This window comes from Thalia democratica, chromosome 8 (genome assembly GCF_965202585.1).
Source record: "Thalia democratica chromosome 8, ktThaDemo2.hap1.1, whole genome shotgun sequence".
Lineage (NCBI taxonomy): Eukaryota > Metazoa > Chordata > Thaliacea > Salpida > Salpidae > Thalia > Thalia democratica.
This window is the reverse complement of record NC_139172.1, coordinates 3,365,859-3,392,614: the sequence shown is the minus strand read 5'-3', so window position 1 is coordinate 3,392,614 and position 26,756 is coordinate 3,365,859. Positions and strand designations below refer to the sequence as shown.

The 26,756-nt window shown below is 26.8% G+C and overlaps 3 protein-coding genes across 3 annotated transcripts; all 3 read left to right on the top strand.

Annotated features, from left to right (window-relative positions):
• Positions 1-11,454: 11,454 nt before the first annotated feature.
• LOC145842457 (8-oxo-dGDP phosphatase NUDT18-like) lies at positions 11,455-12,697 on the top strand. The gene has a single exon (XM_082949910.1). It carries the CDS (start codon positions 11,529-11,531, stop codon positions 12,603-12,605), a length of 1,077 nt encoding a protein of 358 aa, XP_082806036.1. The 5' UTR covers positions 11,455-11,528; the 3' UTR covers positions 12,606-12,697.
• Positions 12,698-20,279: 7,582 nt separating this feature from the next.
• LOC145842385 (N-alpha-acetyltransferase 40-like) lies at positions 20,280-21,333 on the top strand. The gene is made up of 2 exons (XM_082949810.1): positions 20,280-20,527; positions 20,925-21,333. Exons 1-2 carry the CDS (start codon positions 20,280-20,282, stop codon positions 21,331-21,333), a joined length of 657 nt encoding a protein of 218 aa, XP_082805936.1.
• A 316-nt stretch (positions 21,334-21,649) lies between these two features.
• LOC145842491 (N-alpha-acetyltransferase 40-like) lies at positions 21,650-23,829 on the top strand. The gene is made up of 3 exons (XM_082949945.1): positions 21,650-21,929; positions 22,315-22,534; positions 23,312-23,829. The coding sequence occupies exons 1-3, from the start codon at positions 21,682-21,684 to the stop codon at positions 23,540-23,542; spliced, it is 699 nt and encodes a 232-aa protein (XP_082806071.1). The 5' UTR covers positions 21,650-21,681; the 3' UTR covers positions 23,543-23,829.
• Positions 23,830-26,756: the final 2,927 nt, after the last annotated feature.

The following is a 26,756-nucleotide window of genomic DNA, read 5'->3' as shown; positions in this document are numbered from 1 at the left end:
TTTGGTACTTTTCTGTTTTTTTTGAAAATTTTAACGATTAAAATAAACAGCTATTGTGTTAGATTAAACTAAAAAGAAAGTTGTAACAGCAAGTCAGTTTATATAGAAAAAGACCATGTCAAATTAAAAAAATACATAAAGAAGTCAACGGTCAAGACTTACAACGTTGTAGTTTGTTGTTGTAAAACTTTGTTTTCTGCAAAGCAACTTAAATTTTATAAATTGTTCTTCTAGTAATATGTAATTTCACCGAATCTACATAAAACAACTAAACAAAAAATGAAAAACTTTTTAAATTTCAGAATGCGAAACTCCGGATGATTTGGAAAACGGGTATTTTGTTGTTTCGGACGGTGACGCAAACGAGAAAGCAAACGTCACTTACTACTGTGATGAGAATTACGTAATGTTCGGTGACGTCATAACTCTCACATGTTCCGATGGTTCCTTCGTACCTTCCTTGCTTGATTCCAATATTCGCTGCTCACCTGGTCAGCTTTTAGTTTGTATTTTAACCAGTGAAGTTTAAATTGCTTAATTAGAAATGCTAAAAAGTTTTATGAAAGTTTTTTAAACGAAGGAGTTGTTTTACTTATTCAATTAGGTTTGGTTATTTATGACCAAGGTTATAAGTCAATTGACCATTTTATGATTAAAAAATATATCGGCCGGAGAGCTATCTAAATGTGTTTTTTTAAATCGCAATAGAGATCAAATTCACGCGAATAATGTTAGTTTAATTTTTATTAAATGTTGATACACATGAAAAAAGTTTTAGAAAATAAAAATGTAAAAACCCACAGTCAAAGTTAAGTATAATAATTTTTTATATCATAAATCAATGCATTTGTTTATGTAAAGTTTCCATTTTAGTTTGTTTGACACCATTATGTTAAAGATATAAATTTAGATAAAATCAACTATTTTTTATATTTAAAACCAGGGGCGTGTTTTAACTGGTTTCCTGTTCCCTGTGCGACCCTTAAAAATCTTGAGTAAATATAATAGAAAAGAACTTGTTTATGATTTTTCTTTAAAAATATTTTTTCTAGATGTTCTTATCTATTTTTTAAGTTTTTGAGATAAATTAATGTTTAGTTAGTATTCTATAAAGAACTACGTCTAAAATATTTTATGTATAAACGTGTATTTAAAACTTTTAGAATTACGAAAGTTGCACAATTTAAATAAAGGAACTTTTCTTTCAAAATTAGCCAATCAAAAGTGTAATTAAGAATTTTTGAATGATTTTATAACTCGAATAATTTCAATTTCAATTAAGAATTTTTTTACCAAATACTTTTTTTTACTTTTACAACAATAGAAAAACTGTAGTTTTAAAAATTCTTGTTTCAATCAAGTTGTGAAATAATTGTTCACGTCTGCTGTTAGTCTTTTTCAAAAATATAATTTGTTATTAATTGAAGTTTGACTTTGAGCTAAATCAATATAATTGTAACTATTTTACTAAGTTAATTTATTTACAAATCATTGCATTTTTTTTTTAAATTAAATCAAATTTGTTACTAATTTTGATTAGTACTTCGATCTTAGTTTCTTATGTATAATATTTCGTTATACATGTTAAATAAACAATGTAAGGCAAAATTTTCACATTGTCCATAATAACAGGACTTAGGTTTATATTTAGAACTTTTTACGAAATATTAAAGAACTGGGTTATATAACAAGATTTTTCGTTTTGTTTTACAAGTATATACAAGGTGTTTAAAAATTTTTATGTATATGAAAATTTTTAGATTTGTATAGTAAACAGTTATGTAAATTTTCAAATTGTTTTATAAAAAGTTACGACACAAAGTACTCTATTACTGAGTAAAAAATTGTGCAACCCCGCTGAAAAACGTCTAGACACGTCCCTAACAAAATATTATTAACAAAACACTCTTTTAAAAGCATTGACAAAATGTTGACAAAACCCGAAGTTAACAAACTCACCATATATTCCTTTAAAATTTTCAACGGACGCGTTATTTAGTTTGTTTTATTTTAATTTTACATTATCATTTTTATGGTGCTCTTTTTACTAAAGAATTCAATAAATAGTGATATCCAGCTCCGCGATTATTTATTAAAACAAAAATTAATGTTACAATTCAGCTCTACTATAAAAGTTTGTTCTTAATAACTCCTTAAACTACATCTAAAAGTGTTAAAAATCAAGCGTCTGCAACAATAAGACAGCTTTAATTTAGTTCTTTGTTTTCTCAACGTTCCAAAATAACTTATTAATACTTATTTGTACTTACTATGATAAGTAATATAATATAAATGTATAATAAAAACTTACTATAACAAGCTGTGTTTAGGTAAAACCTCAATCTCTTACACTTAAAAACGCGACAAGTTTATCAAATCAATGTTGATATTTTTAGTATACATCTTAAAGTCTTAATTTTAGTCTTAAAACATTGAAGTAACATAGATGCTCTTTTAATCAGGTATTTAATGTATGACAACTCGCACATAAATTAGAAGTTGAAAAAAAACAATTAATAATAACAGAATGCACCCCTCCAGTTCTAAATGGCGGTACCTACACTTTCAAGTCGAGGTCCAGTGATATCGGACCCGTTGTCTACAATGACGTCATCACATACACTTGTAACGTCACGCACACAATGGACCCTTCTGTGACGTCACCCGATTTGGTTTGCAGCGCGGACGGAAGTATGGCCACTCTTGCCAGCCAAAACATCAAATGTAACGAAAGTAAGTGCAAAAGTTGTTTATAAATTAATTGTGGTAGTCTCAAGATCTAAAAAAATTATATATAAACTGGAAACATACTTTAACGTTTAACCTATATTAATAAATAATTGGTTTTTATTAATGCAGATAAATAAGTATACGTTTAAACTTTAACACACGTGTCTTATTCATATACTGTAAATAAATACTAAAATATTTTTTATACTTTCAATTCATTTAGAATTTTGTGCCTTTAATAAGTCCTGTAAATATAAGATAACTTAAAATGTTGGTAATTTTCATCATAACTTAATACTAAGTTGTTTAATTACTTGATGCTACTTTAGTCTAATTTATAAAAATAAGACAGTCAGTTTGGGTAAATTATTTATTATAAAGAGATCCACAAAATATTATTATAATAAATCTATTCCAAAAGTATAAGTTACTTTTATAAATCACTTTAAAAAGAATACAATCTTAATAAAAGGTAAACTTAAGTGAAAATACTTTTACTAAAGTGAGAGCTATAAAGTACTTATATGTTACTCGTAAAGTATTGTTTAAATGAAAACTCTTAATGTTAAATAATGAAAACACAATTATAAAAAGACACTCAGCTGTTAAATTAGGTCTGTTTTAATTTTAACCCAGATCTCAATACAAACTCTACTACAAAAATACTAGTCTTTACTTTTGTTATGTTTTTAACGCAATTGCATCAGTATTTTTGCACGCATCATCGATTGGCTCATTTTGTAAAACTCAACATTCAAACAATAAATAAGCATATAAAAGTTGCATTTCATTACACTTTCTCTTCTTCCCTTCTTGGAAGAGAATGTTCACTCAACTCTCTTTTCTACTTTTGGTGGCAGAATGATGAAAAAAAGTAATTTTTCTTGCCTAAATGTGTCGTTTTACCTAAACCTAAAACAGCAAAAGATAAAAATGTCCAATACAATAAAATAGAACTAAATATCGAAATTATTATTGTTAGAAATACCTAATGCACGCATTAGTTTTTTAATTTCCATTTGCTTCCTACTACTATTTGATGTTTCCCTAACATGTTCTGGAAAATCCTGCTGCATAGAAACTTCATAACATGAGTTATCTAACATATCTAACTCAATCTGCTGTACTTTTTATAAATGGTTGTCAGTATTATCTTTTTATGCAACAAGTTATGTACCTCTTATTTAGTTTTGTGCTCTCAATCTCTAATGGGCATGGTATGTTTATGACTTTTCAAGACATGTTGATTATTCTGACCTATATCTTTAAGATTGAAATTAAACCCTAAGTATTCAACTGTTTTTTAAGTTGTTGACATCCGTTTAGGACGCCATGTAAGGTGTGGATGTTGGTTTATTGTACGACAAAAAAAAAGCGCTCGAAATATTTTGTCCGAAGACCTGGTGTACATAAAAGCTTTTCAGTTATCGAATCGTACACCATGGATACCTTTTAAAGTCATGTCCAGGTACACTTAATTTATTGGTACTACTCATTATAATGAAACCCTACCTTTTTAGTTACTGCCTTATAAATACTATATTCTAATTGAGAGCACCATATTTTTATTTATTATACTTTATATAAATCAGACAAGACAGTTCGAACAATGTATGTGTTACATTTTACGTCTATTTTTATTCAAGTTCATCACTTTGTATTTTGCCCACCTCTATCCTTAAAATTAGTTTTTAATTTCTTTTAGTCTCGTGCGAAAATGACTCTAGTGCAAAAATGTCTTCGTGCAAAGTTTTCGTTTTTCGTGAATATTTGACCCATTCCCAACTTTAACTTTTTCATGATTAAATTAGTAACTAGTCCAAAACCATCGTTATAGCTATTTTATAAACAATAAATAAACGAAATAAGGAACGTTATTTTACTTAGTATGATAATGGAAAGTTATTTTTAATATTTGTTTCCACTTAGCAAAACCAAATTCTTGCTGATATTTTACTAATAAATTAAGCTTATATAAACTGTGTTTGACAGAATGTACTACTGTTCCTTCTGTAAACAATACCAAAACAACCGTGAATGGATCAGGACCCGTCACTGAAGTTGCTCATGGAACACGGATCGACTACACCTGTGAGAAAGGATTTGTTCCTTCAACTACCCAGTCAGTAACTTGTGGAAGCGTTGTACCAGGCCAAGTTGACGTGTCCAACATAACATGCAACAGAGGAGGTATTGTTTAGTATAACAGATATGAAAAGCATTCAATTTCATTGAAATATACTAGTAATTTTATTCTTAAAAGTTATGCAAATATAACAAATCTTTTACTCAACTATTAATCACTTGACTATTTTTCATTTATTTATCATTAACTATAAATGTTAACATCTAGTTATAAATCTTTGCATATAATTACACTAAAACGTTGTTTATTTTATTATTATTAAAGTTTATTGTCAAACGAAGGACCTAGGCATTAAAACCTAAGCCACTTAAACTGAAAGACACTAACATAAAAAATAAAAAAATACAGTGTTAAAAACACATAAATGTAAAACTTATACAAGGCACAAACTGAATAAATTCAAACTTTCAAAACCAAAATATTCAACGATTCCAAAGTCACCAATCTCCAATTAGACATTCCAAAGCAACAAATCCCTGTAACAAGCATCACCAATTTTAGACAGAATTCTTCATCTTGCAGAACATTGATCTCAGCTACTATTTGCCACTCGTTATGACGGCAAATTCAGTCAAAAATGACTTCAAAAATGTGGCAGCAACAATTCACAAGTCTAGCTTAGTTATCAACTGAGTATCCAATAATTTCAAATAATTGTACTTGTTGATCTGCTTTTAGCAGTAAAACATATTGTTGTACTCAAAAAAACATACTTATTTTTATTGTCAATTATGCTCAAAATTTCTTTCAGCACCCTAAATTTTTCCAGTTAGTACTTCAGTCACTAGATACATAATAAGAAAATTAGTTAGAACTAATATGATTGTTAATGTTGTTTATATCATAAATAAATTGGTGATAGTTGAAAATAAAATCTTTAAATCTCTGTTTCTAAAAATTTGTAAAATCTTATTTAGTTAAGACCACTTTGTGTTGATTTTTAAAGCTTTGTTGATTAAATTTTTTTATATAAAATAAAAACTTCTTTAAAATTGTTAAATTTACCTTTATATTTTAATATTTTTGTAAAAGTAACAAACTTTCATTAATTTCAAACTGAGTTAAATTTATCTTACTTCGTATTTACCTTAAAAATAATTTACTTATATGTAACTATCTAAAATTATATTTGTATTTTAGCATTGAAAAACTGAACTTGAATTAAAGACTTTATAAAACTATTTATAAACTTTAAATAAGCTGATAACTTCCAGGTCACACGTTTAATAACACAACTTACTTATTTTCTAACGCTACAAAAAAGTTGTTGCAAAAATTTTTTTGCAACTTTATTTTTTCAAATAAATCTCCAAACAGCCAGATACGAGTTCAGGATCACCCCAAATACTGGTAACTATGACAACGCCAGGGACCAGTGCGCTGCAATGGGGGGAGACCTGATTACCGTCAATTTGGGACCAGAAGGGTCGCAGTATCATGAGTATGTGTTTCATGTTTATTTCATTGACTCAAAATACTTTGTCTAAGATAAGCATATGCTGTAGAAAATTATTTGTTTTATTTTTAAATATTTAGATTATTATCTTAATTTCTGTTTAAGTTTTAGCAAAACAGTTTAAGTGATAGGTTTTAGTTTTTATTCAAAAGTAGTTGTCTTTACTTTTTACAACTACGAATTAGTAATGCTATACAAAATGTTAAGTCAAAAACAAACCAAATTATTTATGGTATTTTAATCTAAACAGTATTGCAATAGTAGTTTAAAGTTTTACAAAGTTATCTACACCGGTTTTCATTAAAATGTTTATACTTTTGTAGTTTAACTGAATATTGTATTTTTTTTGTACTGTAAGTTTTTACCAGTGGCTACGCATGGTAGATATTTAGATAGTGCGGAAAAGTATTTATTAAAAAACATCCCCTATTTCATAACTGTTTATGAACTTTAGGTTCGTCACATGATACTGAAATTCATGGAGCTCCAGCATTTAGCTATTCAAAAACTTTTTGTATTAGAAATTTGTATATGTTAAAGATGCAGCTGAAACAAATTAAGCTCGCAGCTCCAACATTACGAATATTTCGAATATTAGTTATAATTTTTTTTTAAATGGTATTCAACAGGAAAATTAACGACGGTCAGTTTTAATTTGGCTGCCTTTTTTTTTACAAATTTATGACTAAAAAGTTTTCTTTTCTTTAAAGCCAACACATTAAATTTAATATCATTTTAAAGCTCAATTCCTTAGCTTGAAAATTAAATCATTTAAATAAATTTAAGGTGGTACAGCTAAAAAAGAACCCAATTTAAAGTAGAACCTTTGTAAGCTTAAACTCTAAAACTGAATTTTTTAAACACTTTTTTTTCTTTTGTTTTTCTAGTTGGAGCTCTAACGTTCCACCACACACGTTACTCCTGGTTCTTAAAAGCATGATAAGAATCTTAAGACTTAAACTTTTCGCAAACGACAACAACTTAACTTAATTTTAAAGCTTAACCTTATTATTTATAAAATGACGTCATAAAAACTTTTGCAGGCGTATCAGAAACCTAGCCAGGCAGGCTGGAAGAGAATTGTGGCTTGGTTTGGACGACAAAACCGATGATGGAACTTGGAGGTTTTCAACGGACGGAAATCGCCTCGACCCGGCATGCGACGGGTGTCTATTTGGTTGGTCCCCGGGCCAGCCCAACAACAGTGGCGGAAGCGAAGAGTGCCTTAATTTGTGGCCGAGCCTTGAACTGAACGACGCACGATGCTGGGAAGAATTTCATGGAATTTGCGAAATCCAACTTTTTGATTTTTAAACTCTCACCTGTGATAAAAAAAAAAGTTTTGATTTCTAACTTGTTTTGAACTGTTTATTTTTAAATTGTTAAAACATTATACTCCCTACAGTAAACTAAGCTTTTTTGAGTTGTAGATGTAAAATCTAAACCTCGTAAAAACCAAATAAACTATGAGAAAATCATGTGTTTCTCTTTAAAATAGTTTTTAAAAGTTTTTTTCTTAATTTGTTTAAACACTGTTATGACATGTGAGTGATATTTTTAAGCAAATTTATCTAGAGCAAAATAATGAACAACATAAATTATTCAAAACTTTGTCAACTTTGAATCAGCAATTTAAAAACCAATCTTTTTATAATGTTGAACTGAAAACTTTTATACATATAAGATTTTGAAAAAATATATTTGTTAAGTTTTTTATTACAGTTAAAAGCAAAACAAATATGATATATAAAAACTACTTATGTTGTAATACAGTATAGAAAAACTTTTGTTATTAAATTACTTTAAGGGTCTTCGAAAAAAAACTTTATATACTTTAACTTTCAAAATTGCGTTATCTACTTATTCTAGCAAAGAAAACGGTTTTAAGGTAAGTAATCAGAATTTGATTTATTTTCAAAAAATCAAATGAATAAAACTTGTTAATGGTTTTTGTGAATTGTATTACAAAACTTACGATTTATAATATACTAAAACTTAATACAAAAAAACTATTTTTGTACAGTAGTACGGTGCTCTTGTATTAAATTAGAAAAAATATATCATTTAAGCCTTATTCATGAAGAATTACTGATATGTTAAAGTTACATGAAAATTAAAATTTTCGTATAAAATATCTAGGGACTTCATCTCAATAAAAAAATTGAAATTCAAAGAAAAATATTTTTGTTAGTATCCAATTAACAAGATTATGATCATAAAAAAAAAGTTAAAAGGATAATTTAAAAAACTCAAAATCACTAGAACTTAATTTTTCGAAATTCAAATGATCAAAACTAAAACCTCAAAAGTTTTATAAAAGTAGTAAATGAAGTATAAATATACACTTGTGAAGTCTTATGATTCTTAAGTTATTCACACACACAATGGACCCTTCTGTGACTTGATTTGCGGCGCGGACGGAAGTATCTCCACTCGCGCCAGCCAAAACATTAAATGAAATGAAGATAAGTACAAAAATTGCTTATTAACTTAATTTTGGTAGCCTTTAAAAGCTAAAAAAAACTTGAAAAAAAAAATTTGAAATTTAATCTATATTAAGAAATAATTGGTTTTCAATGATACAAGTAAATAAATATACATTTAACCCTTAACACAAGTGTCTTATCCAATTATCTTAATACAAAACTTAATGATCATACTTTATGATTATTCAATCAATGTAAATATGCACTTATTTAATGAAATAAAAAGCTAAGCTTCAATATTTTTCTTATTTAGGTTTTATGGCCATTATCGCCAGCCAAAACATTAAATGTAATAAAAGTAAGTGCAAAAGTTGTTTACAAATTTAACTTTTAGTAGTTGTAATAGCTAAAAAATATAAATATACTGGAAACTTAGCCCTATTACCTTTAAAATTAATATTTTATTGCTTTCTAAATACAGTTTTAAAGTAATAACTATTCCGTGTTCTTAGTTTTCAAAAATACAACTTCTATAAATCAAGTATTTTTGATACACTTCAGATAACTTAGCTAACTGAAGCAAAATACAGTGTCATCAAATTTCGACGATAACTTAATTTTTGCAGATTTTAAACAATATTTAAACGAGTGTCTTTCAATAAAAACATTTAAAAAAAAAGTTTTACGTGCAACTAATTTGTCTCAGTTGAAAAACATTAAAACAGCATTGTTAAACAAACAAATTGATAGTTTACACAAAACATAGTGAAAATTGACCAATTGAAAACAACTTTCAAAAAGAAGATATGTATGTTAAATGAATATAAACAGAGTTGTAAAATAAACTGAGGCCATTTAAGAAGGATCTAATTATAATTGTAGAAAAAAATCTACATATACCAAAATTTTGATTGAGAATTCAATTTAAGAAAACATTTCTCTTTCTAGCAGAACATGTTTTAAACTGTTTTTTAAAGGGAAATAGCAAGACATGTTGACGAAATTTAAATAAGTTTGAAATAAAGTAGTTTAATGCAATTAAAACGCTTAATTTATTTTACAATATGTAATAGTGAGAGCACTGATGCCAAGTATAGGCTAGGAATAATTGACCGTGCGTGTTCACAAACTTAAAATGTTGATATAAATGTTGTTTAACATAGATATGCATAGCACAACAACAGGTAGGTTTCTAAGACACTGTTGCAATTCACAAATTTTTTTAGTGATTATGTTATAAAAATAAGCAATTTGTGGTAAAATTTAATGGTGTTATGACTTTACTTAAAAACGTAAAATAATTCTTAGGTCACCGTCACTCAATTACACTTCAAAGTGCTTCAGGAAGAAATATTTGTGATGAAAACAAAAGTAATCAATGTAATTGTAAAAGATGTAAAAGTAAAATTATTAACTTTGAAGTAAATGTTTTCTTTGGAAGAATAAAATAAAATTCTACTATTAAGTCTCTAATACCAACAAAACTAACCAAAAGATAAAACAAACTCATTTTAAATTAAAAAAAATACTAAATATTTAATTCATATTAATAAATGTTATTGTTTAGATAAAAATGCCAAAATTTTAATCGAACTTATCATCTTAGCTGATATATAAATGTGTATAAAATACATAAACAGTATAATGTTATAACTCAAATCTAACGTTTCATACGTTTTTCAGATTTATTTTTCTAATGTTATTGAAACTTGCTTGCAACTATGATACTCGAAACATATATAAGCTGTAAAATGTAGCTGTGTTTGAGCGTATCTTCAGACACTTTATCAAACATGACGTTTAAGTTGAAACAAACAAATGCTTATTGTTAAACAAATGTTTTATATGTAGTATTTGTAAAAAGTCAGCAGACCTGCTGTAAAATACGTTTAAACAGTTTTGTTAGAAAGTTGATATATATCTTATTTTCAAAGAAAAGTTTTATATTCTGATTCTTAGAGCTTTTTTGAGACTCCGTAGATCTATTCTTAAATCTATTTGAGAGCAGTGAAACGCGATTAGTCGGAATAAAGTTTTAACACAAAAACATCTGTGGTATACTGAGTTTTATAAATTTTTTAAAACACATCTAGATCGAATTAAATTCGGGTGTTTGCGCTTGACGCAGCAAAAGTTCTGATATTTCCAAACAACAAGATACATCGAGCGACAACCAGTCTACAATAAAAAATAAATCCCACAATATCTTTTCAGCATAATATTAGTTTTTATTTTATAAGATTATCGACTTTTTTATTTTATTTATTAATCTTTTTAGTGTTTAGTGTGCACAGAACACATCTTTGTATATTAAACTGTCAGATCTTGTAGACGTTGGAAAAGAACCGAGAAAAAAAAAATTATTGTGTTACATTGTAACAAAAAACTAATAAATAAAAAAGCAGCTACAACTTACTATCTTAAAAAAACATTCACTATATTTTTTTAATTTTAAGTTTATATTTATACCAATCTTGAGATTGTGGGAATTAGAAATCAAAATATTAATAGTTGAACGTTTTAGCTTAAAGCCTAATTAGCCGAAGTGTCGAACACATATAATCGAAAAGATCTTTTTTTTTCACATTGATTTCGTTATTCTCACTGGATAGATAAAGTCCAAAAAAGGTTAGGCAACAAAATTCAAAGCAAATTTACATAATAAACAATAAATTTTTTAAGTTTACCAACTCAACCAAAATTAAAAAATGTCAGACGTCCAAGCCAAGGAGGTAACGTTTGAGCTAAGGTAACGCTCGTAATAAAAGTAATGTCAGGTCGTGCTAGTACAAATATTGACACTAAGCAACTGAACACAAATAATCCTATATATTCAAAAAATGTTGAAATTTATTTAGAAAAAAATGGAGGCACAAAACAACTTTCAGTTTGTGATACTTGCAGAACATGCCTAGCAAAACCTACAAACCTCAAAGAAAATGTTGAATACATTGTGGCAGCAGTTTTGTTTAACAAAGATGACAAAGTTTTATTGATTCAAGAAAGTAAAAAATCATGTCATGGAAAATGGTACTTACCTGCTGGAAGAGTTGAGCTCGGAGAGAATTTGTGTGATGCTATAAAGAGAGAAGTACTTGAAGAGACTGGATTTATCTTTACACCAACTGGTGTTGTAAGTGTTGAATTAAGGGAATCTAAATGGATGAGGTTTTTGTTCACTGGAGTTATAAACTCAGGAGACTTGAAAAAAGTTCCAGATAAGGAAAGTTTAAAAGCTGAATGGGTCAAAGACATGGAAGCAAAAATTTTAAGAAATTCAGATATAATTGCTCTGGTTGATTTAACTCGTAATTACCTGAATCATCAAAGGTCTAGTGGTATAAATGTAAGAGTTTTACCAACATTAAGCAAACAAAGCCTTCAAGTTTATAGAATGCTGATTATATTTGAAACTGAAAATGAAAATTATGCTTTAATGATTGAAGAAAAAACAGGAAGTGATTTACCAACAGCTTGCTTTTGTTATGAAGAGTTAACTCCTTCAAAACTTGCAATGAAGTTTTTAAATAAATGTGTTGCAACTGATTCTGGAACTTTAAAACTTGTCTTTGAGAACCCAAAAGTTTTTGGTATTGAACATTCTCCTGAAAAAAGATTAGTTCAAAAAGATCAACCTCCTAAATATTTAGATGGAGTGGTTATAAATTTTTTAATTACTTGTAAAAGTTCAAGTTCAAATAAAGTACAACTTCCAAGATTAAAAGTTAAGGAAAACGTGAACTGGGTTCTTATTTCCAAAAATTCAAAACTGTTCACTTTAGTAAAAAGGCATTCTACTTATGGAGTTGACATAGTTGATTTAAAAAGTAATAAGACTAGTAAGTAATATCTCTAAAAGTTAAGTGTTGAACTTTGCTAAACATTAAACAAATTTCTTTAATAAAAAGTTATTTTCATGGTTATAAAAAAGTAAGTATAAAGTTTTAAAGTTTAATGTGGCAGACTTCAATAGATTTTGAGTATCATATGGTATCATTAATCATAACTATTTTATGTAATAAAGACAGTCTTTGAAAAAAACTTTAAACTCTTTATACATTTTGGTTATACTACATCCTATTTTTTGACACTGATAAAAGCATTACATTTATTAATATATTTTCTAAAAAAATAGTTTATAAAAAACACTGTGCATTTTTATTTTATTTTTTTGTTTCTGCCTATGTTGTTAGTTGTTTTTAAGTACTTTGAAGTATGATTGATTTAGATTTCTTTAGAAATGGAATGTTTTTATTTTGATTTAACAACTTTTATTTTGTTAAACGTTCTAAACAATACAATCTTTTTAAGTAAAAGTGTTGGTTGTTCTATATAGAATGATTTTTTTTACATTTATTAGCCTAAAATTAACAATATTAAGACAAAACCAACTATAACTTTTCGAGGTTACATTTAAATATATTTTGTCAACTGCTTTTGATACATCATTTTGAAACTTATTTTTAAAAGATTAACTTGAATTCTTTAAACTTAGCTATGCTTATTAAAGATGTTATCTAAATCATTCACCATTATACAGTTAATTTTTTTTTTGCAATATTTTTATGTTTACTTATAGAGATTTTTTTAAGTAATACTTTTATTGTTTTAAATATAAATACCTTTAAAAGTATGATACAGCTTAACTTGTGTTTTTGAATTGTTTAAAAATAAAACCTGTACAAAATAACTTTTTTTAATATTTAAATACTTTGTTGTAAGTTGAATAATAAACTAATATTTTGTTTATTTATAATTAAAGTTACTTAATGTAAAGTATAGTCAAAGAACTTAAATTTTAAATGATTCTCCAAAAGTTCTGAAGAAATATTCATATGTGTAATCTAAGATTTTTTTCATAGAAATAATATTTATATAACACTGTTATTACAGAATCCTGTTTTTAAATTGTAAGTTTTCATCTGTCTACATATTTGTACTGAAGCCTACCTCTTTAATTGTTCATACAATCAAAACAGAATCTGTAATGTTGTATGGAGAATTAGTAAAGTGTGTTTTTATATGAAAACTATCAAGAAGCTAATTAGTTATTTAGTTCTATTAAAGTTATACAGGGCTGCCAAAAAACCTGGAAAAACATGGAATTTGACAATTAAAGCTAAAAAACCTGGAATTTTGAACAATAATTACTTTAAAAACCTGGAATTTTTTACTATTTTAACATCTTCAGTAGTAAAATTTTAATTTGACACCATATTGATAAAACATTTTTGGCATCATCAAAAACTTTTTTTATTCAAAAACACATTTAAAGTAGCTTTACAGTAACTTTTCAATGATTTTATACTTAATAACACAGTTTCTAACCTTAAACTTAACTTTAAACTAACCATAGAGCCCAAAATGTGTACTTTAAAAAACAGGAAGAAAATTTTGAAAACCTGAAGAAAATTTGCCAAAAACGTTTGGCAACCCTGATTATAAAAGCAGTCTAGCATTAAGAATTTATATCCAATAATAATTACAATGAAGTTAAGGGCATAGGGGAGGGTAAATCAGTTTTTTCACAATTTGATCTTATTTTGTAGAGTTTTAGCTAAGCTACAAGTTGCTTTTTACATATTTTAGAAATCCAAAATAAATTTTGAGATATAGCTGGTCAAAGTCAGACACTTTTTTGTCTTTTTTTTTGTCATAAAATTTCAATTCTAAAAAATTCTAAAAATAGAATTTTTTTAATAATGCAAGGAACATTTCCTGAAAATTTGTGGTTAATTGACTAAAAAATGAAGAAGAAGATAGATTTTTTAGTGAATTTCTAAAATTTTTGAGAAAATCAGCAAAAAAAAAGTTTTTCTCCATACATTTCTATTAGAAGCCTTTTACACAACTGAAAATATCCCAAAAATTAATAAATATTTTTATATTCTGTGATAAGTATCTTAAAGTAAATAATTATAGCTTTTACATAAAGTCTAATATTAAATTTTGTAAAAAAAATGTTGGATTCCCCCATGCCCTTAACACCGTATTATAACCAAAATTTCCCAAGAGAGACTATGTAGCCCACTTTAGGAAACCCTTGTCCATGGTATGATTATATGCAAACAGGGTTGCCAAAAAACCTGCTATCCTGGAAAAATCTGGAATTTGACAATTTAGGCTAAAAAAATTTGAATTTGAGAAATTTAGAAAAAAGACCTGGAATTATTTTTTTTCAAACAATTTCGTACATTATAAAACACATTTAAAGTAGTATAACAGTATTATTTAAATATTTTTTTACTCATTTAAGACAATTTTTACCTTTTATACTAAAAAAGGCCAAAAAAAATTATTCTTTCAAAAACCTGGAAAAAAAATTACTTATGGCAACTCTCTAATTAATTGTATTTTTTCTATATTTTGTAGATTTTCAAAGCATTTTGACATAATTTAAATTTCAAGCGCTTTTTTAATGAATTACATTAAAGTACAGTGCTTATTAACTTATCCGGACAGTTTCAGTTGAGAACAAAGGTCAAAAAAAAAATCAATATTAAACACAAATTGTGTGATATAAATATTTAAGCTTTGTGCTGTAAGAAATTTAAGTGGTTTTATAAGTCCTGCAATTTAGTTTACTATTATGATGAGATAATACTACTAAAGCTTACATTCAAACTTTTTTCAGAACTAGTCTAGATATCAAAAACCTTTTTATGTAAATTAAGTCAGTTTTATTTTTTTTTTATAATGTTATTTAAAAATTTACTTTAAGTTTTTTATTTGAACTTATAAAGTTTGTTTGAAAATTGACTAAAATCTATAAAGTTTTTTTAGAAAATGTGTGTATAACAGATCTTTTATGTTCAGTTTTTAGTTCAAACTGTATTATAAAAATTATTAATTAAAACGCTTTTTGTTCAAGATGAGATGCATGACATTTTTTTTTATAAGTTGTATAAGTTTAGCACTCTCAACTTACCAGGTTGACATCAAAAAAAAAAAAATAACCATTGAAAATAAGCTAGAAGTTTGTAAAATGGTAAGAAAAAATTTGCCAAAACTCTAGAGCAGTCTAGCACAGGCAGGTGGACTTTGTGCAACATTCTGAAAAGTGAAGAAAGGTTTAAATTAGAAAAAAGGAGCTGAGCTTTTATTATGTGTTGCATAGTATACAGCATTTGTATTATTTTATAAAAAAAAAGATTTGTACTTATCCGAAAAAATGCTTACAGATAAGTTTTGCCCAACATGATAAGTGAATAAGCTAGTGTAGTACTAATTTATGATTATTTTTACTTCTTTTATTTTTTTACAACTTAAACAATTAAAAATAAAATTCTGAAAAAGTAATATTTTATAAAAATATTTGATTTTTTCAGTTTTACATAAAAGTTGCATTAGTTGTGATTTTTTTCTTATTAGAAGATTTTTCATTTATTTTTAATATATTATTCAATGGGTTTGATAATAGTAATTCAGTGTAATTATGGAAATAGGGAGATTTTCATTTCCATTTTCACAATTTAGTCTTGTTTTATTGAATTTTAACTAAGGTGCAACTTTCTTTTTACAGATTTTTAAAACAAAAATTAGTTTTTTAGATATAGCCGGTCAAAGTCAAAGACTACAATAGGTCCCTTATGGGAGGCTCAAACTAAAACAACAAATAACTAGAAATCACTAAAATTTATCTAAAAGCAGTTGTTTTATTTGTTTTTTTATAAATTTTCTAAAATTTTATTCCAACAGAACTTTATAAATTATGCAAGGAGCGTTTCCTGAAAATTTGAGGTAATTATCTCAAAAAACATAGGTTTTTAAAGGCATAGGGGGGGGGTAAACACCCTTTTTTGGTTTTTGATCTTATTTTATAAAGTTTTTACTAAGCTACAAGATGCTTTTTACAGATTTAAAAAATTCAAAATAATTTTTGAGATATAGCTGGTCAAAGTCAGAGGCAACAATAGGATTCTTATGGAAGGCGCAAACTAAAACGTCAAATAACTAGAAATCACTAAAAATCTATCTCCTCCTACGTTTTTTAAGATAACTACCTAAAATTTTCAGGATATGTTCCTTGCAGTATTAAGAAAATTCTGTCGGAACAGAATTTAAAAAAACTAAAAAATATAAATTTTATAACAAAAAAAAACAAAAAAAAAAAAAACTGTTTTTTTGTTTATTTTTTATATAACATTTTTATTTTTTTAAAAATTCCTTTCGACAGAATTTTCTAAATATATCAAGGAACATTTCCTGAAAGTTTGAGGTAGTTATCTCAAAAAATGTAGGAGAAGATAGGTTTTTAGTGAAATAGTCTATTTTTGCTGTTTTAGTTTGCGCCTCCCATAAGGATCCTATTGTCGTCTTTGACTTTGACCGGCTATATCTCAAAAACTATTTTGATTTTTTTAAATTTGTAAAAAGCATCTTGTAGCTTAGTAAAAACTGTATAAACTAAGATCAAAAACCAAAAAAGGCTGTTTACCCCCTCCTATGCCCTTAATGAAATAGTTTTAGTTTGTGCCTCCAATAAAGACTTTATTGAAGTGTTTAACTTTGATCAGCTATATCTTAAAAATTATTTTGGTTTTTTAAAGACTGTAAAAAGCAACCTGTAGTTTTTTGTTAAAGCTCAACAAAATAAGATCAAATTATGAAAAAAGTGATTTACTGCCTATGCCCTTAAACTAATATTATCAAATGTTATACCAAGATTCACTAGTTTTATTTAGTCTAGTTGGAATTATTACATAGACACAGTAGTACTGCTATAGTTTTTTTTTGCATTTTTTAATAATTATGGCAATTGTATTTAAAGTATTTTCATTAACTTAAACATTTAACTTTTACTTAAAAGAATCTAAAAAGTTTGCAGACTATGAAACTTAAGTCATAAAACAGTTGTATTTTTAAATGTTTGAAATATACTATCATCACAATTTTGATGACATTTAGAGGTTAAAGTTCATTACTTTCAATAGTTACTTAATGTCTTTACACGTTTGGCAAGATTTCTGTAAACATGTCCGGATAACCAAAATCTGCTAAGTACAAAAAATCAATTTTTCATATAATGATATGAATTTGAATAATGCTTGCTAAAAATGACCTAAAATGTTGACTGTAAATTAAACGGTGTAATCCAGAGGCATTTTCAAATAGACTATGATTTTCATGGTTAATATTGGCAGTAATGGGTTTAAAAAAGAGTGCATACCATTTTTTTTCTTTTAGAATTAATTTCTTTAATTAGTTTAACTTAAAATTAGATTTTATCAAAGTTTTAAATAAAACTTATCAAAGTTATTTATACATATATGGTGTGAGGCTCGATGACCGAAAGGTCTTTCTCCACACCAATCCATTGACCATAGTTGTGAGCGTTCACTTTTTTCTTTCTTTCTTTCTAAGAGTATTTGAGCAGTTATTGGACTACCTTTCTCACGCTCCTGGCAAACCAGATAAAAAAGGCACTGTCCAACTTTTCAAATCCGCCTCCCTCTTTTTTTTTCTTTGTTTTTGTGGCTTTAATTAATTTCAGCTCCTCCTTTTCTGCTTTAAACATTTCAAACTTTTCTTCATTTTCTAGAACTTTGTACAATTTTAACCTGCCTATGCTGAACTGCTTGATTATAAAAAAACTTTGGCACATTGTTTTTTATCATTTTACAAACTTCTAGTTTGTTTTCAATGGTTAGTGCAACTCGTTTTCATTTTTTAGAACTCTTTTCCATTTTTAAAACCTTGTATGTTGACAGAGTATAGTGAAAGGTGATTACATTATTTTATGTATCAATTAATTGCTAATAACAATTTTTTTTTTCATTTAAACAGTTTATTGAGCAATGATTTCAAAATTTAACTAATTTCCTTTTCAAAACAAAATAAATACTCACAAAAATTAATTAATCAAACAAAATACGAGTAAACTAAAGAAGCAATCAATATAAAACTAATCAAATTAATCATAAAAACTAAAATAGATAATCAGAACAAAAATGGACTATTTAAAAATGTTAAGTGTAATTCTAGATCCTTTATTAGGACCTAGTTGATGATGTTTTGGTTTATTTTTTTTAATCATAATAGCCTCTACTGCGATTAAAGTATTTCTATTTTTACAAAATTTAATTACCTCAAAACAATTAAAAATATCATAATGATTTTGACATATTTAACATTGTTCTATATGTGAAAATACTGCACTTTGTAGGTTTTGTATGTTCTTTAATTTTGACAAACAGTTGTTGCTCTGTTTCTCCAATATATTGGGTCACCTGGACATTGAAACTTATAAACAATGTAATTTCTGTAGAGTTTATTGATCTTTTCTTTCAATGAAAAATAGTTTCCAACTTTAGAAGTTCTGAAAGCTACTTTAATATTAATTCCAATTGTTTCCAAGTTTTTTGTTATATTTCTGCTGAATTTTTCTGAAACCTTTTTTATACAAGGAACTGTTAAATACTGTTGTTTAGGAATTTGTGGCTTATCCTCTAATTTTTGAAATTTTTCTTTTTCATTGTTTATGAATTTAATTGGATAACTGTTCTCAAAGTAGATTCTTTATTCTATTTATTTCTAGGTTCTGTAGTTCTTCTGACACTAATCTTTTGTTTCTGATGAGCAAATGTCTAATCATTTTTTTCTTCCATGAATGCGGGATACAAGAGTTAAAATTTAATAGACCATCTGTGTTTGATGGTTTCTTGTAAATTGAGGTAGTAAATCTGTTCTCTTCCAGTTTAACACTTATGTTGAGAAATGGAAGTTTATTTGATCTACTTGATTCCATTGTTAAAACAAGATCTTGATGTAGAATATTAGAATTTTGATTGAATTCATTTACCATTTCTTCATTTGAGAAGATAGTATGTTAAGTGTGTCAAACTTATCATCTCATCTTCAAACAAAAAGAATTAACAACTGTTGTAATGATGCTTGAATTAAAAATCAAACTTAAAATAACTGTTATACACTAATTATCTAAAAAATCAGAATTTAATTAATAAAAAAAAAAACTTAGAAAGTTTGAATCTAAAACTAAAAGTTATCTTTAAATAACATTGCTTTAAAAATTTCTAAACTGACTTACTTTACATGCAATGGTTTTTGATAACTAAACAAACATAACTAACTACCTTTGAACAAAGATAAATGCAATCTTTAGTAGTATTATTACGTCATAATAATGAACAAAATTGTAGAACTTATAAAATCACTTAAAATTTTCTTACAGCATGAAAGCTTAAATATCATACAAAAATGTTTGTGTTTAATATAGAAATCTTTTTGAATTTACGTCTGACTGAAACTGTCCGGAAAAGTAAAGTCCAGAAAAGTGAATAAGCACTGTACTTGATATTTTAAAACAGACACATAAACAACGTATTTGGTTGTTAACCTTTTACTTGAATATACCAAGCTGTAATGTGTTCTTTGAACTATTATTTCGATTTTATTATTGTTGATCCTAAGCTGTAGTCAAAAAGTATTTGCATTTGCCTTGTATAATTCTTACTATATTATTGTTGTAGTATTTCAATTTTTAACTTAAAAGTTTTCAAATATGGGGAAAAATAATCATTCAAAGAATAAACGTCTGGTGCACAAAAAAGAAATAAGCAAAACAAACCAGTATTGGAAAAGAATAGAAGAGGCAAGTCAAGTACTCGATCCTACTGATTCCTTTGTTTCATTTAAGATGTTTTCTAAAAATGATTTGAATCTTAAAATTTCTTGTCTACATCAGCAAGACCTGACTAAGGACCGATTACAATGGATTTTCGAACTAACAAAAAGTAACATGGAAAATATGTAGGTTTCAGATTATAAACTAGTCTAGAATAAATATTGTCATTAGTTTGTTTTTGTTAGGTGAAAAAAAAAGTATCTTTTAATGTATAATTTTTTTAATTGGGACCAAATTTAAATATTGTCACTTAAAAGCAATATTTACCCTTTTGGGCAATGACTGCTGATGCAGAACTAATTTATCATGCAAAATAATAAGGCAGTTACCCAAAGAGGGCAGTTCCCTTTTTCTTTAGGAACTGCTGCTCTAAAGTTATTTTAGTAAAACAAAAATTTTAATGAAAAAACTAGTTAACTCAAAAATAATACTAAATTTTACAAACTTTAAATTTGTTTATAAAATTTATTAAAATAATTAATCTGAATATTTTTAAATATTTTTTTCAATTTATACTTTCAGTTATTCAAAAGTATGGGGATGGAATGACGTAGACATGAAAAAGGAAATAAGTGACAGCAGAATGAGATTTTTAGTGGCAACAGATGAGAATACTGGTTCAGACGTGGCATTTGCTAGTTTCAGATTTGATTTAGATTTTAATGAACCGGTGCTTTATTGTTACGAGCTCCAGGCAGACAGTAATTTAGAAGGTAGTGGCATTAAAAAGTTTCTCATGCACATTCTGCACCTCATAGCTATCAAGTTTGCAATGCATAAAGTTCTTATTACAGTGACTAAAAATAATGAAGGCATGATGAAGTATTTTGTTGAACAGTTGAATTATAAGGATAATCCTAGTGGCCCATTTGGCCAGTCTTATAAAATTTTGTGTTACTTTGTGCCTAGACGAGATGTTAAAAATATATAGGATCTAAAAAAATTAATAAGATTTTTTTTTATTATAATCTTTTTATATATTGTATTTTGTTTTATTTTTTTTTTCAATAAACTGTTTATAGTTATAATAACGCTTTAAAAAAAAATTGTTAGAGCTTTTTTTATTTTTTTTTTGGTTTGTTAAAAGTTATTTTCACGTTTTTTGAGTTTGTTAGTAAGTGCAATAGTTTTAAAAACAGAATAGCTTAAATTCCATAAAATTTTACCAAAACTGCTAGATTATAAAATTCATTTTTATAGAATTTCATAACAATATTCTTACATTAAAAAGTTAATTTTTTAGATTACTAAATAATTATTTGTTCATCTATCAATAAAAATGGGTAAGAAGAACAGAAAGGTTGAGAAGGATCGCAAGAGGAAGGAGACCATGAAGCTGGGCAACATCCACTGGAAGAAGGTGAAGGCGGCCATCGACTTGGACGACCCACTTGACGCGTTCGTGTCTTTCAAGCAGTACAAGCGGAACGAGTGCGACTTCAAGCTCGCTTGCGTGAAAAAAAGTAACATGACCGATGCCAACTTGCAGTGGTGTTTCGACTTGACCAAAACTAACATGCAAGCTATGTTAGTTTAATTTTTATTACATATTACTTGTTTTAGTTAGCTATTTTAGTTTATTTTTAGCAGCTGTAATTTTACATTTTAAAGTTTAAAACTGTTTAAAAGTTCATAATTTAATGAATTTCATTTAGTTTTAAAATAAAATTTTATTGTATAATTTTTTTTTAAGTTTACAGTTTTTATTAAAGTTTAATAGTAGAGCATTTAAAAACCTATATTTTAATTTTTGTTGTTCTATTATACAAGTTCTGAATTTAGCTGTAAATTATTGTAAACTTTTTGTTTTAAATTTTAACACATGGATATCAACTACTTTTCAGCTGCTTTAAAATGTATAAAATAAACTAGAAATTATATTAAAAATCAATCATAACAAATATCGAACAAGGTATGAGGATTCACCGTGGGGATGGTTCGACAAGGAGAAGAAGAAAGAGATGTTTCACCAGGAGATGTTCTACTTGATGGTGCGAGACGAACACGACAACAACGTTGCTTTCACTTGTTTCAGGTTCGATATCGACTTCGACCACCCAGTTGTGTACTGCTACGAAATTCAGCTGGTCAAACACGCTCAGAGGAAAGGCCTCGGAATGTTCATGATGCAGGTGACATGTTTTATATAAAGTTATATGTTGTGATTGTTTCTAAGCTGTACAAATTGTGCAATGTGATGCAAGTATGGAAAGTTCTATGGTTTCTTGATTTTCTCAAAAAATAAAAGATATTAAAAAAGTACAAAAAATTAGAAAATTTCTTCATAAAATTTTCTTTTAATCATCAGAAATTAACTTTTGTACATGTACAATAAGTGTTTGTGTTGAATGCTACATGTACAAAAGCTTTTAATTAAAAACTTGAAGGTTGAATTTTTAAGGTCCCATATACAATTTACATAGGGGTTGTTTTCAGAAAAATGTAGATAGCACTACGGTGGTAAAAGCTAGGAAGCTAATTTTTTATGTTGTTTCTTTATAAGATTTTCCATACTTGAAAGTTAAACTTTGCTCTATTCAAATTTTTTTTAATTGTTGAGGGCAACAGGTGCACCCTTTTGTGCAAACATGCTAACAATAATTAACTCTTATTTGCATTTGTTTTTACTTTTGACTATTACTGAAACAAAAACTATTTTTTATATTGCAATAATATGCTTGATGATAAAAACAATTTAATTGATTGTTTAAGATATCAACTACTTTTACTTTTTATATTAATGTTAGTTAATGTATATCATCAGTAAAATCAGTATTATAGTTTCATAGTTTGAATTTACATATATCAAGTCTGCATAACATCCATTATTAAACCTTGATTTAAACTTCTCTCAAATATTAACTTTAATTTTTCACTTTTAAGTTCAACAAACATTCAACTTATCACAGATACTGCAGCTGTTCGCCATCAAGTACAAGATGCACAAAGTGGTGGTGACTGTTCTCAACAGCAACCACGCTTCCCTGAACTTTTACACCGGCAAGCTCAAATACGTCCAAGACGACTCCTCCCCCCACGACAAGTTCTACAAGATACTGTGCAAGCCCGTTGCCAGGAAACAGCCCGCAACGCCACCCAGCGGTTGTCAGATGCGTTGCTGCGGAAATGCGGCAAACTGAAATATTTCATTTTCTTTTGCGTTTTGTGTAAATATATATAGGCAATTGTACTTATAGTTTAAAATTTTGCGCATTTATAAATAGTAAAGTTTTAATTATGTTTATTATTGATAATATTCTCTTTATCTAAAGTTATTTCTGAATTTAAAACAAATACCAAGTTTTAATTTTGATTTTTCAGTTATATGTTTTATCATAAAGGATAAACTTAGTTATTAATGATTTCTTTTTGACATTGTGTGTAATTTGTTGTAACTTTAACGTTTTACAGAAATTTAATAAAAAACAATTATGTAGAAGAAGTCTTTTTCGTAAATTTTTTAAGCATACTAATTTACTGTAAAGTAAAAGTTAGAGTTTCACACTCCACATTCTTTAGAAGTGGATGATTAAGAATATGAATTTGTCATTATTGAGAAATTGATAACATTGTTTTTTTAATGAATATTTTTTTATAGTTGGTCGTGATATAGCAGGGTAGGTAGTTGCAAATCGACTGAAGTTGATAATTATTACTTGTATTAAGTTGTATTGATAATAAATTTTGTTTGTTGCAATAAAGAAAAGCTTATTTATTCATTCAAGTTTTTGTATTCATTTTATAGTTATCTACTTTATATGATATCTATTAATAGAGCACACTTCAAATGTCTCAAAAAATTACCATTGTGCTTTTCTACATGCCCAGATTGACATGTTGTTTATCAGAGATTATATGTGTGTTAATATAAACAATGTATAAGAAACATAAGTATGTTTCTCATAAAACAAAAGACGATAGATTTAATACGTAGCTGATTCAAATTAAAAAATACAGTAACCTCTCGCTTATTTACGCACATTGTGTCCACAGAAAAATTGCGTAAAGATATGAGAGATCGTAAAGAAACGAGAGGTACCAAATATACTTACTATAATTGCTGTTTTTTGATATTGCTTCTAGTTAAAAGCAGACTGGGGACTTTCCCACTTATAACTATTTGTTTACTTCATTTATAAATATGAAAACAGCAGATAAAACTATACATATATTAAAAAAAAAGATTTGAATTTCTATAAAATAAGAATAATACGAGTAGAAATAATTTTACTATTTTAATGATTAGTAGAAATTATCTTTATCTTTATTTATATGTGACATTTATATTCTATTCTACTTAGCAAAGTCAATTTATAATTAAGCATTTCTTTACAATTATAAAATGATGTTTATAATATAGGGCAAGAGTGCTGTATTATTTCTTTGTGTTTTAAACTCTCATTATTTCATTATACTTTCATTATTAAACACAGTCATGTTTATTTTAGAATTTTGATTTAATCTCTTATTGTTAACAAATATACTGAGGTATAATACAGAGGTATAACTTAATGTTTATCAATTAGTCAAGGAACATAAATTTACAAAGTCTAAAGATATAGAAAGGTGTGTTAGTATTCAAAAATATATTTCAATTTAAAAATATACATTAAACCTAATTTGTGCAATATTTAAAAAAAATATTTTTTTTATTTTCTGAATTTTATATAATTCTGAAATGCGTAACTAAACAGAGTGCGTAACGTCACGAGTGCGTAAAGATCAGAGAGGTTACTGTATATACTAAAATAATATTTGTTTTGTGAAATACTAAAAATTTTTCCCTTATTGTAATAACAAAACGAAACAAAATATCTTTTGTTTAATTTTTGTCAAACTAGTTATTAAATAAATAACAGGTAATTTGTTCAATATGACATATAAAGGTTTTTACCGGTTGGTTAGTGTAATTTTGATGAAACATTTTTACGTTTTTTCAATTATACGTTAAAATTATTTACAACTTTTTTATTGGTGTTGTTATTAAATAAAGAGAATATTTGAAGTCTAAATATATTTTTAATTAAACACATTTTTAGTTCTGTACGATAATGTTATAAATGTCTCTATTCATATCGTGTTTTAAAGCATTGTTATTAGTGATTGAAAAACAGTAATATGAGTAAGGTAACTTTTTAAATGATAAACTTAAAGTGAATAAAGCTAGTTTCTGTTTATATTGGCTATACAATGTTTTGAAAAAAAAATAAACATAATATTTACTAACAACATCGATAGCGAAAAATTGTTAATAATAATATCTTACATACTCTAGTGTTATTAAGGTCATAGGGAGGTGAACTTATATTTTAAAAATTGGTTTTTTAAAAGTTTTATTATTTGTGTAAAACATAACTCACTGCTCAGCAAAATCAAAAGTAACTTTTCTTGATACGAGCGACTAAAGTTGACAATTTCAATACGTTCCTTAAATAAGGCCAAGACTAAATTAACGAAAGAAAGTTCAATCGGATTGAGTATTAGTTATTAATTTTTTTTGTATTAGCTTGTATGTTTGCTTTATACGTTTAAGATGTAGCTGACACATATTGAGCTTGCTGCTCTGACTTATCGAATACTTGAAAGTCGATAAAGTAATTTGAAAAGTTAACATTCAATTTATTTCAATGAAAAAACAAAAAAATACTTCAAACTTCCTTGTTTTTATTTTTGACCAGGTGGAAAAGTAACTCCAGCGTTCCTTCCCTTGCTACTTAAAAAATTACTATGATATTTATATAAAACAATAATGAAAAATTTGCTAGAACAATTACAATTGTTATATTTTAAACAGTAGTTTTACTTAGTTTTTTAACTGGTAAACTTTTTTCAAAGACATATAATAATATTTTGATATCCCTACACAAAAAGATTGATTTTTAGTAAAGAACATTCAATATTATTCTAAATTTTTTAAAGATATAATAGTAATTAATACAATCTAGTCTGGACTTATACCATTACAACCCAATTAAGATACGAAGTAAGAACTACCCATAGGTACTTATCAGTAATCCCCTCAATCATATGTAACGAATGACAAAGTGGACTCATATTTTAAAAGTTATCTAATGGAAAAAGTTTATAAAAAACATGTGGAAACAACTAAATGTATTTTGCTATAAAAAAAACTTAGCAGTTAGAAAAATTGAAAATAATTTAATTTGAAAAATATAGCTCAACTTAAAAAATTATTCTTCAATGCAATCTAAATATCAACTCCGGCTCGTTTAAAAATAGCAGGTTATAAATTAACCAAGGCATGACAACTTTATATAGTCAAATATGACTACAATCAATGTGTCTACTTATTGTAAGGACTAATAACAGAGCTATAATAACTTTTTTAAACGA

What these genes read in the sequence shown, in the direction of transcription:
- LOC145842457 (XM_082949910.1), top strand. Translation starts at nt 11,529, where the DNA reads ATGTCAGGTCGTGCTAGTACAAATATTGACACTAAGCAACTGAACACA.
- LOC145842385 (XM_082949810.1), top strand. Translation starts at nt 20,280, where the DNA reads ATGGGGAAAAATAATCATTCAAAGAATAAACGTCTGGTGCACAAAAAA. An exon ending in AAAAGTAACATGGAAAATAT is followed by an intron (nt 20,528 to 20,924) that starts GTAGGTTTCAGA and finishes TTATACTTTCAG; the next exon opens with TTATTCAAAAGTATGGGGAT.
- LOC145842491 (XM_082949945.1), top strand. Translation starts at nt 21,682, where the DNA reads ATGGGTAAGAAGAACAGAAAGGTTGAGAAGGATCGCAAGAGGAAGGAG. An exon ending in AAAACTAACATGCAAGCTAT is followed by an intron (nt 21,930 to 22,314) that starts GTTAGTTTAATT and finishes ATATCGAACAAG; the next exon opens with GTATGAGGATTCACCGTGGG. An exon ending in TCGGAATGTTCATGATGCAG is followed by an intron (nt 22,535 to 23,311) that starts GTGACATGTTTT and finishes AACTTATCACAG; the next exon opens with ATACTGCAGCTGTTCGCCAT.